Below are 16,070 nucleotides of genomic sequence, written 5' to 3' on the forward strand. Positions count from 1 at the left end.
TTAATAGTAGCAGAAACATTATTAATATACACTTCAACTAAAGGTTCACAATAATAGAAAAGCCCATGTCTCTGAAGAACACAACATAAAGGGTGCTGAAAAGGTCTGTGAGAACATGTAAACATTCCCAACATTCCAACAGCATGTTCTTGTGTATCTTCTGGGCTGCAGTTTGGGCAAGCAGTGAATACAACCACCTGGAATTTTGCTTTGACCCAGCCTAGGGCACACACAAACACACACACACACACACACATACACACACACAGACTCATACATACACAACTGACTCAAACACACACACACACACACACACACACACGAACACGCACACGCACACGCACACACACAAGCATAACATTTTAGAAGGTCTCGCAGCAAAAGTAAACATTTAGTGCTTTTTGTTCCAATAAGCAACAGTGATAGAAACAGAGAGAGAGAGAGGGGCCAGGAAAATTTAGAGTGGGATAGTATAGACAATATTGGAGGATGGCAGAAAAAAGATAGTGAGAGAAAGTGTGTGCGTGTGTGTGAGAGAGAAAGAGTGAGAGAAAGAGAGAGAGTAGCAGGCCTGTCAAGTGTCCTTAAGCTGTAAAACAAAAATAATAAAAATGATCCACTCAAATTAAAGCTGTTTTGACAGGTAAGAGCTACAGAGAGTTTGGGTAATTACATACTGTATGTTAATTTTCAAAAATAATGGTCATTATATTGCAAAGTGTATAAAATTAACACATTGTGCGGATTATAAAACATTTCCATTATTGGCTACAGTTAGGTATTCTAAGCACTTATGGTCATAAAAGCTTCTCACAACAAACACAGTTTTTTTCTGAAGAGTGCACAGCTAAAAATACAAAGTTTATGTTTGATTTTTTTCAGGTTCAGTATTTTTTTCTCTTCTTCCACATCTTTTTAACCATTAATGGTGGTGTAGCACCGATTTCAGAAATATTTACATAATAAAAAGAAAATATCAAACAAATTAATGTTACACTTGAAGTCCGTAGAGAATACCATTGATGCATGGGGACTTACTCTTGGGGGGGGGGGGGTTAAACATTTGAATACTTTCACCACCATTGACTTTTCTAACCTTGGCACAAAGACAAGCCTTCCTTCTCACAGTGGTCATATGCACCAACAATCTTAGGAGAGACTAGGGCGACTGCAGCCTTTGACAAGTTTTTCTTCGTCATTCTCTCAGTTTAGTAAGTTTAGTCAGAGTAAACTTCACAACATTTAAGTTTGTGCTTTTTGTGCGACTATATTTATTATACTGTATTTATATATATTTATTCTAAATGACCAAAAAATACACCCCATGCACAATAAAAATGGCCTCACTATATCTAAATGTGAATACAGTAAACAAATAAAATGAAAACCTTAACCTCGGTGGAGCTGCTCCCCATCATCAGCTTGAGGCTTCACATGAATGCAAGAGCTGATTCCTCATCCTTTACTTGTGTTTTTTTTCTCTATCGATCCCGGCAGCATATCCTGCTTTTTCAAAACAACGAAACCGAACCGAAACAACAACAATGACGAAAGGCCACGCAAATCCTTTTGGAGCAAAGTCCTACTCCCTAGGAACAGGCGTGGAGGACGTCCCCTTGTAGAAAATGTTCCGGGCGTTGTCGGGGCTGTTGCTCCGCTCGGGGATGAGGATGAGGTTGCCTTTCCGGCGGAGCGTGGACTCCCGGCTGGAGGCCACTGATAGGCTCTCCGAGCCGCTTAGGGCCCCGTCCCCGCTACCCTCCAGCGGGGTGACCCGGATGGTGGAGATGCCCTGATGGAGGTGGGGGTGGGGGTAGGGGGGTTGCGGGTGGTGGTGGTCAGTGGTGGAGCCGGTGCTGATGGTGGTCACCGTGGCGCCTGCGGAGACGATGGGCACGGTGGGGACGGCGGCGGGGATGGGCGCGTTGCCGCTGACCCTCTTGACGCGGTCGGCCGAGCCGTAGCTGTCCCGCAGCGACTCGGAGCTGCCCGAATCCCGGTTGAGGTCGTTGAGCTCGAAGGACTGCCGCAGGCTGCCCTGGGACTTCCACGTCCACGAGCCGCTGCCGGGACCGCTGGCGCCGCCGTCCGACGGGCAGGGCGCCTGCACCGTGACCCGCGTGTCCTCCGGGTGCGCGTCCACCCGCACGATGGCCCCCTGGACGCTCCCCGTCGTGCTGCCGGCCGTGGGCACGCCCGTGAGCGAGCCGGGGCCCGTGGACATCATCTCCTGCTGCTCCTGCAGCGTCTTGTAGCGGAACGAGTTCCCGCTGCCCTCCGAGCTCTGCGAGTTAGAGTGGAGCAGGCCCTGCTGCTTGGACATGGCGATCACCTGCATGATGCGCGGCTGCCCGTTAGTCCTGATGCTGCCCTGTCCACCCTGGCCGCCGCCGCCACCGCCCGCTGCCACGCACGGCATGGAGGCCGACGACGACGTGGTCGACACGGCGACACCCATCTCCGCCGCCTTCTGCCACTTGGCACGGGCGGCCGCGCTGGACGTCGGCGAGCCGCAACCCCCCATTTCCTGCGTCTCCTCGGGGATGTGCACCAGCTGCGAGGAGCCCGGCCGCGACTGCATGGAGACGCGGGCGCCGCCGGTGATGCCGCTGGGGTTGGTGGGCAGCGTGTTGCTGTTGCCCACCGTGGCCAGCTTGAGGTACTGCGCGGCGGGCCCCTGGTGCAGCTGGCTCGGGTGGTAGTGCTGCAGTTGCTGCTGCTGCTGCTGCTGCTGTTGCTGATGCTGCAGATGCTGCTGCAGCTGCTGCTGCTGGAGGTACTGCTGCTGGAGGTGGAGCAGCTCGCCGTTGAGGCCCGCCGACGAGGGCTCGGAGCTGCAGCGGCCGTCCATGCTGCGGGAGGGCGACGGTCCGCACACGCTCCCTCCGCCACCGCCGCCGCCCGGCTCCATGGCCTGCAGGGACAGCTTGCGGTTCTCGTTCTTGCTCTTCCACTGCGACAGCAGCTGCTTGGAGCGGCTGGAGTCCATGGAGGCGTGGTAGGTGGCCGTGCGGCGGGACACCTGCTCGTCGCCGCCTCCGCCGACGCTGGCGGTCACGTGGGCTCGGGGCAGCGTGTTGCTGAAGGTGACCAGCGCGCTGTCCTTGGCCAGCGCGGCGGCCGTGATGGGCGAGATGACCTCCACGTCAGCGCTGGAGCGCTTCAGGCTGCCCATGGAGGAGCCGGGCCCGTGCAGCGGCGGCCCGTGGTGGTTGCGGTGGAGCGCGCCCTCCGAGTGTGACGTGGACAGGCCGCCGTCGCTGCTGCTGCTCCCGCCCACGCCTTTGGCCGGCAAGTGGCGGGCCCCGGGCCCAGCTTCATGGCCCCCATAGGCAGGCAGGGTCCTGGGGGGCCCTCGGAGCTGGGGCTGGGAGCTGGACTCCTCTTCACTGGCCTGGAAGTTTCCCACAGCATACAGACCCTACAGGGGAGGATGCAGCCTTCAGTTCATCACAACTTTTCATCCAAACATATTGGCAGAGGGTGGAAATATATATATATATATATATATATATATATATATATAATACTCTGGCACATTAAATGCTGTTCATTGACCTAAACACAAGAGCCTGTCTGTACTTAATGCTAATCCAACTCCAAATTTAGCTTCAGTGGTGAACCTCCAAACGTCAAACTTCTGTCAGGACAAAGTGGTAAGTTGTTATTCTGCATATTTACAACTATCTATAACCCTATTTACATTTAGTCATTGTAAAGAACAATAGAACAGCAATGGCCAATCATCAAGACGCGCTCCTCACCAGGTAGACTGCGATGCCTCCTCCGAGGATGAAGCCCAGGTAGACGTCGATGGCGTGGTTTTTGTACTGGATGATACGGGTCAGGCCGCAGATGATGGCGCAGATGATGAAGGAGAATACGAGCAGAGGCTTGAGCAGCTTGGACGAGTCGGTCAGCGTGCTGTTAAAGTACATCTGCAGCACAGAGAAGAGGCCCCTCGGTTAGCCTAGCCTCAAGACACATCAAGTTACATCAAGTCATTACATCAAGTCAAATATTTCTACATCACGTTACAGCCATGAAATAATGCCTGTGTAGGATAGGTTAGGTTTCAAATGTTTGGAGTTGAACATTATCGAAATAATCTAGAGTTCAGTGTGGTTAACTATGTTAAATGTAATCCAAACCACCCACTGGAAGACCTTTCTGTGTGTGCATGTCTTGCATTTTAAGAGGGTTTTGATTCATGGAATCCTTTAAAACAATAAACCATGTATTAATCTGAAAATTGATCAAATCCATCAACTGCCTACCCTGTAATCTATGCAGTGATTGATCAACTAAAAGATGCTACAATGGATTCACAATCACAAGCACCATGCACTCATTTAAACCAAAACAAAAGAGATCCTCATAAAGCTTGCGAGTCTCCCAGCATGCCTTGTTTATGTCCATGTCCTGTTGTATGAGTGCAGCATTCTAGCGTGGAGGCTCATGCTGTCCTGATGTGAGAATGAAAGGCGGCGTGTCAGTCGGTGTAGTGTGTGGCCGTGACAACGCCAGTGGATGACCCACTGTGAGGACATGGCGTGTGATCGTTTCTGAAGAGTGCCACTGGACATTGTGAGGTAATTGAATACGGTCCAAAACACATGACTCAGCTTCTCTCTCTCTCTCTCTCTCTCTCTCTCTCTCTTTGCCCTGCTCTCTCTTTCTTTCCCTCTTTATTTCTGTCTGTCTCTTTCTTTCACTCTCCTGTTTTCTCTCTCTCTCGGTTCTATCTTTATACAGCATGTCTTTCTCTCCCTTCCCCCCTCATCTGTTTGTCTCTCTCAGGTTCATCTCTGGCTGTCCCCTCAGCTTGTCTCTCTCTTCCTCTTCACCCACCACCACCACAGAGGCACTTTATTACAGCTGATTTATGGCTGCGTATCTGCAGGGGGGGAACACAGCGTATGGCTGTGGCCTATCAGAGCACCAGAGCTGTTGTTCCTGATGGTTCATATAAAATCCTTCAATACCCTAACAAACATGGTCACTTCCATACCCACACACTTGCATGCACACACATCCAGTCACATACTGTACATAGTTTCTGATGTGCAAGTTTTTATGGTTAAATTATCCACGGTTGTGTTTCATTTGGTCATTTTTGTACTTGTTGGGACTCTGTGTGTGGTGTAACTAAATATACGGATTCATATGTTTGGTGGGAAAACAATAAAAATAAAAAGAATAAGAAACAGTTTAAAAAAAAAATACTAAAAAAAACCCTGTTTATCCTGAATTATGGAGCTGTCAAATTGAATACGACGTAAGTGGAGAGGAGGAGGAGGAGACAGACAGATGACAAGCATGAAGGCAATCACAACAGAGAGAGAGAACAAGAGAGGAAGAGTGACAGCAGAAAACACTTAGGAAGACAGTGTGAGGCAGAGACACAATCAGGGCCCATGGTGGCATGACAGACCCAGGCGAGGAGGTTGTGAATGGAAACAGAAAACGAGGAGAGTGTGCTAAAGAGGGAAACAAAACACACACCGTCCACAATTTGAGAAAATGGAAATGGATTTAAAACTCAGACAGTGCAGATCGGTAAAGCGTGTGGGAGAGAGAGGGAATGAAATAAGGACAGTGCACACACCGTAAAGCAGAGATGGAGAGAGTGAGAGGTGGAGTTGAGAGGATGGGGAGTGAGAAGGGGGGTGGGGGGGTGGAGCGAAAACTAGTCAGATGGAGCGTTGGTTGCAATGCGAGTGGTGCGGTCTGAAGCTGGCTCTGTGGCGTGGGCGTCTGCGCATTACTCACCGAGACGTAGACGGCGGCGAAGGATGCCAAAGTAGCATGCTGGGAAGGGAAAGATTTTCTGAAAGCAGAGAGCAAAAGAGGAATTAAAGTCATGAAGATGTAACGGGACACCTTTCAAACCATGACTTGTTCCCCTACAAAATAGAAATGGATGTGTTCAGTTGCTGGGGTTTGTTTATAATCTGTATTTTGTTACATCCACAATTGATATCATGCGCTGGCTGGCAGCCATATATTTGCAGTGCAGATGGTATGTGTAAGGTGTTTTTTTTATTCAAAAAGAGCTTCTGTTATCAGTATTCTATCTATCTGTTATCAGTATTCTATCTTCTATCTACGTGGTGACGTTTCAAGCAGACCTCATTTTTAGCACAAGCCCGCTCTCACCCCTTCTGTTCTGGCAAGCTAAATGCCTTTAAAGATGAGCATGAAGCATTCATTATGCCTCGCAACCACCTCAAGAATGGGTTCATTTCAAGGCAGCCGATCCATTCCGACACACCCCCCACTTAGGAGCCTTGCGAGTGTTTTAGCCTGACAGGACAATTTGGGGTAAAGTTTTGACATTCGGCAATTTAGCACACGCAAGTCAAGTGATTCTTTCACAACTCGGGGAACGAAATTCCATGGGAATTTCTTTTTCAAATGCATCTTCCACAATGAAATGTTTCCCAGTGTGTTGAGCTGGCAAACCTCCGATTTCATTCCTTGTCAATGCTTGTGCTTTTGGATAATGATGCTATTGTAAGTTGTAACCCGTGTGTAAAAACCTAAAACTTATAAATAACGAAAAGAATGCACACCCTCCGAGGTGCTGGCAAGGGAAAATAAACTAAGAAAACCTTGTTGCCAATTGGAATTAAAATAAAAGGAAAAAGAGATAGAGTGTGCGGCGACCAAGTTTTTCTTAAAAACCTAAAACTAAAACCTAAATCTAAGCTAAAGTCACAGTGCCTGGTGCCATGTTGGAATGGATGAGCTGATAGTGCATCTTGCCCAGCCTGTGACAACACAACCACAACCACAGACATTTTGGCTTGAGGAGGAAAAGAGGGTCTGTCTATTTACCCTTAGAGCTACTGCCATGCTGAATGTTTCCAAAGACTCGGATGATATTTAACGCCTGGTTTCCTCTGTTTTCGTTCCGACTATAAACAAAACCCTGGTTGATATTTGTGACCGTATCTACGAGCCGGAGCGCCCCATGTGTGATCAGCGACGGGGGAGAGAAACGCCACTATGTCCAGAGGCCATCTACAGCCACCAATCTCTGCACCAGCTCTCGTCTTCATGTTGTCAAATATAAGATGCGGTTTACAGAAATGCACCCAGATACATACACCTGATGGAGGTGTGAAAGGTCTAGCAGGAGGACAGATGACTAAAACATCTCCTCCCTCACGGACAGACTGGCAGAGAGCCATAATGTACTGTATAGTGTATTTAAAAAGCCAGAAGCACACTTCTCTGCCACTGTTACTGTAGCCTATATAATGGCAGAGGTCAAAAGATAATTACAAAAAAAAGGTCTGACATTTTGTATCATGCATTTTTCCCTAAATAATCTAAATTCAAGTCTGTTGGTGACCCGCCTTCCATTCTGTATTTAAAAACGCCTTTTTATTACCTAAATGTAGCGGTGTCACTTTCTCTGAAAGCTGACCTCATTAAAGGGGGTGTGGGGGGAAGGTACTTCAAAAGGCTTCTGCCATAATCTACAGCTGCTGTTCTGCGCCCCAGGGATCGCATGGGTGGTGCATGCCGGGGCGCTTATTAACTCTCGCGTTCCGACGCACACCAGGCAGAGATCTCGAGCGCGCCGTAATCTGGAGCATGTAGTGGCGAGAAATGAGGCCTAATGAGGGATGGCTTGATCTTCCTTTTTTTCACCCTTTTTACCCCCCCCCCCACCACACACACATACACACACACACACACACACACACACACACACACACACACACACACACACACACACACAAACCTCCTCCTCCCCCACACCCTTGTACTACCCGCTGAGAAGCAGCCAGCGAAAATACATTTTTTTCTGTCTTTTCTAGTTGTGAAAGTATTTACAGTGTGCTCTAATAAGCTGCTTGTATGGTCTATTCATTCTGTCCCCCCTACGGCTTTGACCTATCACAGTGGTCTGATCCAAGCCCTCCGAGAGTTGTGTGAATGCGCTGTGTTGAATGCTGTGTCACTGTGTGATTTGGGCTTGTGTTGCAAATGGTGCGGGAAGGTCAGCTCTGAGTTCTCCATGTATTAGAGAGTTCTGTCTGTGTCGCGGCTCATGCAATTACTGCATAGGTCAAATGTGGCCGTTTAATCTTTTCACGCTATAATACCATGCTATAAGTACACAAAAGCAATGACTGAGTCAAACTTTTGGCCAGTGTTACATTTCGAGTTACTCATTTGCCTCACTCATCAGATTTGGCTCTGTGGTCAAAGGTGACCCACCTGCCAGCGTTGATAATGGCAGGGTCGGCTCCGGAGCAGATGTCGTCCATGATGTAGGCGTTCTCGTCGCAGGAGGTGTTGAGGCTGGTGTAGTTGGGCTTGCAGACGGTCAGAAAGTACGGGGCATGGTAGCCCGTGGCCAGCTGGATGATGTCAGTGATCAGGGCGGTGGCACAGAGGCCAAAAACATGGACACCTGCATGAGACGCAGACACACACACACACACACACACCACATCCACAGTCACACATACACCCACATTCACACATATTTAGTAATTTAGCCATCTTAGATCAAAGCCAAGCACCTCTTTATCCAAACTCAGGCCTACACAAACTCACACACACATACACACAAACACACACATACACACACACACACACTCTGAAAGGCAACCTACCCACAAACCTCACAGCCCGGCGTATGTAGGAGTTGAAGTTGCAGCCGGCGGCGTTGATGTCGGCCTCGGCCCCGGCCCCATTGTGCCTCCTGGAGAGGCAGCAGAACAGAATCCCCTCTCCAATCATTATCTGCGGGCAGAAAAGCCGCCGAGTCAATACAGCAGACCCACAGAGATCAGATGTCCTCCGCAACCCACCAACACAATTACACAAACCCACAGCGTCATCTCATGTCCCCACAGTGCAGTTCTAGCTCACAGTGCTGTCTACCCTTATAATGTTCCCAGGCTGACTCAAATAGCTTTTCAGGGCGGTCCTGTAGCTACCGAGCCAAAGGCTCAGGTACAAGCCTGAGGCAACAAGGGTAGTGATGCCAGGCCTACTTCACTGTGTATGCACAAAGGGCACAGTAGATTGTTTAAATTATTCTTGTGAGTATGCAGTGTGCCTGAAAGCTGGCATGAGGTATTTTGAAGTGACCTTGTAAGACGGGACACTCTGTTGCTTAGTTTAGCATGCAGATTCTGAAATTGTATTCTGAAATGCCCTTCTTATTATTAGGGCACTTACTTATTTTGTGTGACTTGCACTTTCAGCATAAACTCAGAGAATACACGTGAAAGATTACATGCAAGCATGAATGTATACATACACTGACCACAAACACACACTCATACACACACACACAGAGTAGCTAATGTCACTGCACAGCCACACACACACACACACACAGACACATACATACTCACACTCACGCACAAATTGTGTTTACACACCATATAACATACACACACACACACACACACACACACACACACACACACACACAAAAAACACACACACATATTGTGTTTACACACACACACACACACACACACACACACACACACACACACACACACACTCACACTCACACTCACACTCACACTCACACTCACATACACACACACATACACACACATACATACAAGCACAAAATCTATTGCTGTTATCCATGCCCTCCACCTGACCTGCTGTCACACACACACATCTCGTCAGCTCCTTGGAGCCCAGGTGTTGTCTTTGCTCACTTGACATTAAACCCCAGATTATAAACACGTGCAGTAAAAGGTCAATGACAGGCCGAGTGTTATCCCACACAAAGGCTTTCTGTGTGTGCACAGAGACATGCTGCCCACACTTTCTTACAGCAAACCTTGACTTGAAAAATGATGAAAGTTCAAAGGCACAAAAATAAAGGCCGTGCATTCTAGTTCAAAATATGCATTTGGGCTGGCTACTATCTCCGCCACTCTATCACACTAACAATCTTTATTGCTGTCATCAAATACATAGTGCACACTGGTTGGTTGGTTGTCCATTTTTGTACCAACTCTTATTCAGGTGTATACTATTCTTCATAGTAAATGGTTGTTGAAATGGGTCAGGCATCATTGTACACTTGCATGGTGCAACATGCAAGTTTAATAATAGTTTAATAGGAAATAAAACATCTTTTGTAATTAGTCTCCCACTTTAATTCCAACAACAGTAACCCATTGCTATACTTAATGATATTAATAAATTTACAGTATAGTAGTATAAAGGGACATTACAGTAACAACAAAAAAATTCCTGTAAAAATTGGCTTTGGGTGTCTCTCTAGTGGTTTGAATGAAAAAAAAAAACAAATGAAGAAAGAACAATCAAAAGCACAGAATAAGTTTCCACATTTCCACATGATGGATAACAATGTGCAAACACTGCATTTCTATAAATCACACACATAGCATTCATTATCCTGAAGTGCAAATTGTGACACTGTGAAAAAGAGAACTTCGGTGTAGAATCTGCGTGCTTATCCAACACAAATAAGTCAGGGAGGAGGAATCTGGGAAAAGCAAGAAATCAGGATCATGAATAGTCTGCCCTGAAAACTGAAGTTGTGGTGGACTGACTCACAGGACAAGTTACCCCAAAATAGACTCTTTTTTGTTTTTTAGCGGACACTTGAGTTCTGTGTGCTGTTCAGCATGGCCCAGCACAGACGCCATGACTGCTGGAGCTTTAGCATGCCGTTTGGCTTTGGCACGGGTGAGGAGTTTAAATCGCGGCGGGGGCGGGGGTGGTGGGGGGGGCACCAGTTTTGATGTCAGGCCGCCGTCAACGCCCAGACCTGGCAGCGGAGGTGCTAAGGATATAGCTGGTCGTCCCTGGCACGAGACGGAGCGGCCTGGCACCACCATGCCCCATGGCCCCCGAGGCCAGGCTGCCGCGCGTCTCTCCCCCGCGCCTCCATCGGTTCCACCACCTTCCCACAGCCGCTCCGCCTGCCCAGCTGATGGACACGGAGATGCCGCCCCCCCACCCCCTCGTCCCGAAACAAAAAAAATTTGGGACAACTGGAAGCTCAGTGGGGGTCCAGAGCACCTGCGGCAACCTCCCACCTGACACCAAATCTGTTGTGTGGCACGAAACAGCACGCAGAGATCGGAGGAGAGCAGATCAAGGGCAGACGCGGACGGCGGCTTTAAAATAGAAAATGGAATCTATATTTTCGCTCATGATGTGGCTAGAATGGCTAATGATCATGGGGATCTGACCTTTAGAGCCACATGACATGCTAGAGGTGGAATGGGAGGCATCAAGGATTATGGGTAAAATCAGGTGCAGTCTTGGAGGAGTCCCATCACAGCTCGCTGCTCACATAGGAAGTAAATTAATTTTATTGCTGGCATGCCGCACACATTATCTCCCGCTGACACTAATTTGACTGTCACCCGTTTTAGTGGCTTGTGATTTTTTCCAATTAATCCCAGTCAGAATATTCTATGGACTTCTTCATCAGAAGCAATTACATGTTATGGGTTTGAACATTTCCCGTAATGGAAAAGGATTAAAATTTTAAAATATGTGACATCTGCATTGCGGTGGGATTGTTTTGAGTGGAATCTGGGGAAGAACATAAGACACATCAGATGGGTGGCAGTAATACAGAGTGCCACTAAAAACCAAAGCAGTCCCATCTGTTCTGTTTCTATTTATGTAACACTTAATTAATGACTGTTAGATTATATGATTGGTGTAATTAACCAAATTTCAGGCCCAGCCACAAATGGTCATTTTGGTTTCATCCAGCAACACTATTTAAAGGAGAGACACACTTGGCACTCGCCTCACACTGAATGCCATGTTGCCATGACTACTACTTTTCTGACCTCACAATAGCTGGCTGGGATGGCTGCAGGTCATGCGAGTTACATCACTTGAGCAGAGCAATCATCTGACATCTCTGCTGATACATGAGTCAAGACGTCAGAGCGGTCATCATAAGACTGGCCGCTGATTCATGCATCTTCTGTCTTTTATTAATAGCATGCCTGCAAGCCACGTTTAACACCCACCATCGCACGCAACTCCACCGTTTGCCAGTCTGCCTCTCTTCCACTGACGTTCTGCTAAACGCGTATTCCTCGGGCAAATTTCCATTCGTGGATGTATTGCAAATATTGTCGTGAACTATGTCAATTTTCTCATATGATTCAGGATTTGTCATGTTACCCCGGGGAGAGATCCCTCTGCTGTCCCTACTCAGTCCATCTTGGGATGGACAGGGATCCTGTCCAGAGCAGTCCCATATCCTCATGACTAACTGTGGGTGTTCAGTAATTTATACTTATTTGACGAGAGAGGTTTGGACTGAAGTAGGTCCTGTACAAAGGGATGTATTCATACAAACCAAAACAGGAAGCTAGATACCCAAATTGGTCACAGTGAGCCTTAGTGTGCCATTTACAACATGGCACATCACAAAATCCTCAAAACGAGGGACCACAATTTTCGACGGAGCAAAGCATATTTAATTGGAATTTGGACACACACACACACACCATGCAAACAAGACAGCAAAAGTATAATGTTACACATAACTGGCTATTCCATCAACGCTGGCATTTCTCTCCCCAGACAGAGGGAGTTCACACTTCAAAACCATTTATCCCTCCTGTCATTTCCATAACAACAGACTAATATGCCTTGAGAACTCGGTGGGAAGCCGAGGGTAAAATAATCAAAGCGTTTCTGCATGAGAGCTCCGCTAGTGCTGTGACTCGAGCAACCACGACATACGGACACACGTACACACACACACACACACACACATGCGCGCCCACACACACACACACACACACACATACACACACACGTGTATGCATGTGTACACACAAACATGCTCTAGCACACAGAAATACAGATACACACACACAGACACACACATACACATACATACAATCCTGCAAATGCACAAGCATGTGAACAAAAACGACAGACACAGACACACACACACACACACACACACACACACACACACACACACACACACACACACACACACACACACACACACACACACACAACAATCAACATTTCTAGGCAGACTAACAGTGCAGCATTTCTCTGGTTGCTCTGACTTTGCTTTTGTGCCAATGTAGTCTGTTTGATAATGGACAAATTGACCCCTAGCATCTGGCATGAGGGGAAGGACAGCTACACAGTGTTATGAATGCACGGCACAAAGGGGTTGGGGGTGGGGGGGGGTGGACAAACCCACCCTGCGGCAATGCCCTGTGGTGGGCGGCAGTCGGGAGAGAGAGAGGGCCATCAGGGGCGGGCACTGAGTGGGCACTCCAAAGTACAAGTCTGCCAGAATGCCATGGAGACCATCTCTTTGCGTTGCTAGGAGAGCATTGAGTTAAAAAGAATGCCTTATCAAATAGCAGCGGTGGTGCTATTCCAGAGATGTCTGAATGTTTATTTTACAGTCTCCACTCACTGAGACATTGGGCTTGTTTGTGCTTGCCAGGAGAAATGTTTTGCTAAGAGGCATCTCTCTGATCACTGTTTTGCTATAGTAATGTAGAAGGTCAAATGAGAGAGGGGTTCTCTGTCTTGAAATATACAGAAATACAGAGAGTGAAACACATCAAAAACACTACTAGCTTCCTCCATGACTAAGATTCTATACATAACCACGGACCACGATTCTCTGCTGACTTCATCTGTCAATTTCACTTTAAGAGATTATATCTATAATGTAAAGACAGTGAGAAAAGATAATCCAATCCTGCATAATGCACAGACAAAGTATCTTCTGAAAACAGAGCCTTTTCCTCAGGTTTGTCTGCAGCGGAAGCGAGGGTCTTTTGAGACTCCTTGACACAAATAGAACATTGTCTATGAGGCATTCTAACAAAGATTTGTAGCCCTTCATACACTGTCTGCTTTAATCATTAAGCGGTGACGTTAAGAAAAAGGATTATGAATACTATAAAAACATAATAATCCACAGCCACAGAGAGGTCTGCTGACAATCAACCAATCCAGCAGTTGTCCAGCGGACTGACTAATTTGATATGAATGTGTCTATGTCTATGTCAAAATTCTTTCCACCAAAAGCAAGACTGTTGGTCTACAGGTTAGGGGGAGGGCACAGAATGGATACAGTCACAATAGATGAGAACAGGGAATGGTGGTTATGAAATCATAATAAATAATAGATAGATAGATAGATAGATAGATAGATAGATAGATAGATACTTTATAGATAGATAGATAGAATGATACTTTATAGATAGATAGATAGATAGATAGATAGATACTTTATTGATCCCCAAGGGGAAATTCGAGCATGGGACATACACAGACTCTCTGTAACATGTAGTATCAGTTCTGTTCATGGCAGCATCTTGCCCATCTGTGAGTTTTTTTCAGCCAGATAAAAGCTCATGCTATTAAACTAGAACTGCCCTGGAGTGCCTCCTCATATACGGTTGGTGAATACAGCCTGCTGAAATGGCCTGCCCAGTCAGTCGCCACTTCTCAATCCAACTGAGCATCTGTGGCATGAGATGCAATGAGCTATTTGCAGAGTTTGTAGACTGCCAGCCAACTTGACACGACTGTGTGGAGCCCAGGCCAGTATCCCTGTTAGATATCTCTCTGCTCTCAGCATCACTGACCATACGAAATGAATTTGATCACAGTGTGTGATCTTCTATCCAAAGCAACATACAGTACAGTGAACTGCAGTGATTATATTGCCATCCTGCTCTATTGGCTGGGCTGTAAAGAAATATCAATTTCCTGAACATAAGAATGACAGGGTCTGCAGGGGTACAACATTCTACACTGACAACGGACACAATCATCAACCAGTAATACACTGCACATCTAACGTTAAATCAACCAGTAATACACTGCACATCTAACGTTAAATCACATAAAACATCCAGCTCCACTTAGGTTAGCTGGAGCAACATTTGAAAACAAAGGGCTTGACGAGGCTTCAGGTTTAGGGTGAACAAATGCAAATGTCAATCAGTGCCACACAACGTACTCTCCTGAACCTCCAGGGCCATTTCACCCATGAAAATGATGGAAGCTCCATTCAGCTGGAACATGCCACTAGACTTACACAGTGACAGTCAAAGCTGGGATGTGACTTATACTGGAATGTGACCAGTACGACTTGTGACAACAGTATGACAAACGACGTGAAGCACTAAGCATCAAATATGGCCAACATGAGGATTAATCTGAATTGCCTGATCTTACAATAGATCTTCTTGACCAAATCAGGTCAAGACAAACAGTTCCACTTTATTACACTCAATGTTCATGGCAGTCTATACAAATGTTTATTACAATCAAAAGGACATTATTTGTTACAACAAGACACATGCCTATCGAAGCAAGATAAATGAACACTGAGTAAGACATCTTTTTATTTTGTGGCCACCAAATGCAATGTAAGCATCACATTCAAGAGATTGGGGGGTTTAAAACAAAACTAATCTCATTTCAGTGGATTCAACTATGGTTCTTAAACTCTCTTACCATTTACCAAAAATAAATTCCAACTTTATGTCGTCAGCTTAAAGTAAAACAACTCTTAAGGTATCAGCACTGTAATATTGTTCCTTACTCATGTAATTCATGGTGATTAATTTCACATGTAAGCCTTTAAGACAAGTATGTTCTCAATAGACAGTAAGCTTATCTCAAAGTAACAACAAACACACACCATAAAAACATGACTCAGAAAGCCCACCATTTCATGTTTCGAATATCATCAAAATGGATAAACAAACCATTTAAAATCGTCTGTTTTAGCAGAGAGCATAATCGAGTTCAGCTCCAGGGGGTATCTTACCGTGATGGCGGGTGCAGCGAAGGCCAGGCTGAGCAGCATGAGGAAGGGCACTGCCTCGTGCGTGGGCTCGATGTAGGGGAGACTCAGGCTGCGGTCGTTGCAGCTGAAGCCCGACCGGACCGGCTTGAACATATCTGTCAGCTCCAGGAAGTACAGGCTCACCACCGATGACACCAGGATGGGCAGCTGTCCACACAAAGGGAGTGAAGATAATCAGGGATGGTTATTTTGTTTCTTGCTCCAA

The 16,070-nt window shown here is 46.7% G+C and overlaps 1 protein-coding gene across 2 annotated transcripts in view; it reads right to left on the reverse strand.

The window, feature by feature from the left end:
- Positions 1-319: 319 nt before the first annotated feature.
- The window catches only part of LOC121688868 (2-lysophosphatidate phosphatase PLPPR4), a 23,549-nt gene continuing 7,798 nt past the window's right edge, over positions 320-16,070 (reverse strand). For both annotated transcript variants that reach the window (XM_042068789.1, XM_042068788.1), the window contains exons 2-7: positions 15,827-16,012; positions 8,637-8,766; positions 8,236-8,431; positions 5,773-5,830; positions 3,765-3,938; positions 320-3,421 (exon numbers count right to left, since the gene is read on the reverse strand). In XM_042068789.1, the coding sequence (XP_041924723.1) occupies positions 1,583-3,421; positions 3,765-3,938; positions 5,773-5,830; positions 8,236-8,431; positions 8,637-8,766; positions 15,827-15,958 (2,529 nt within the window). In that variant the 5' untranslated portion in view covers positions 15,959-16,012 and the 3' untranslated portion in view covers positions 320-1,582. The remainder of the gene's footprint in view (positions 3,422-3,764; positions 3,939-5,772; positions 5,831-8,235; positions 8,432-8,636; positions 8,767-15,826; positions 16,013-16,070) is intronic.

Source organism: Alosa sapidissima, chromosome 17, assembly GCF_018492685.1.
Source record: "Alosa sapidissima isolate fAloSap1 chromosome 17, fAloSap1.pri, whole genome shotgun sequence".
Taxonomy (NCBI): Eukaryota; Metazoa; Chordata; class Actinopteri; order Clupeiformes; family Clupeidae; genus Alosa; species Alosa sapidissima.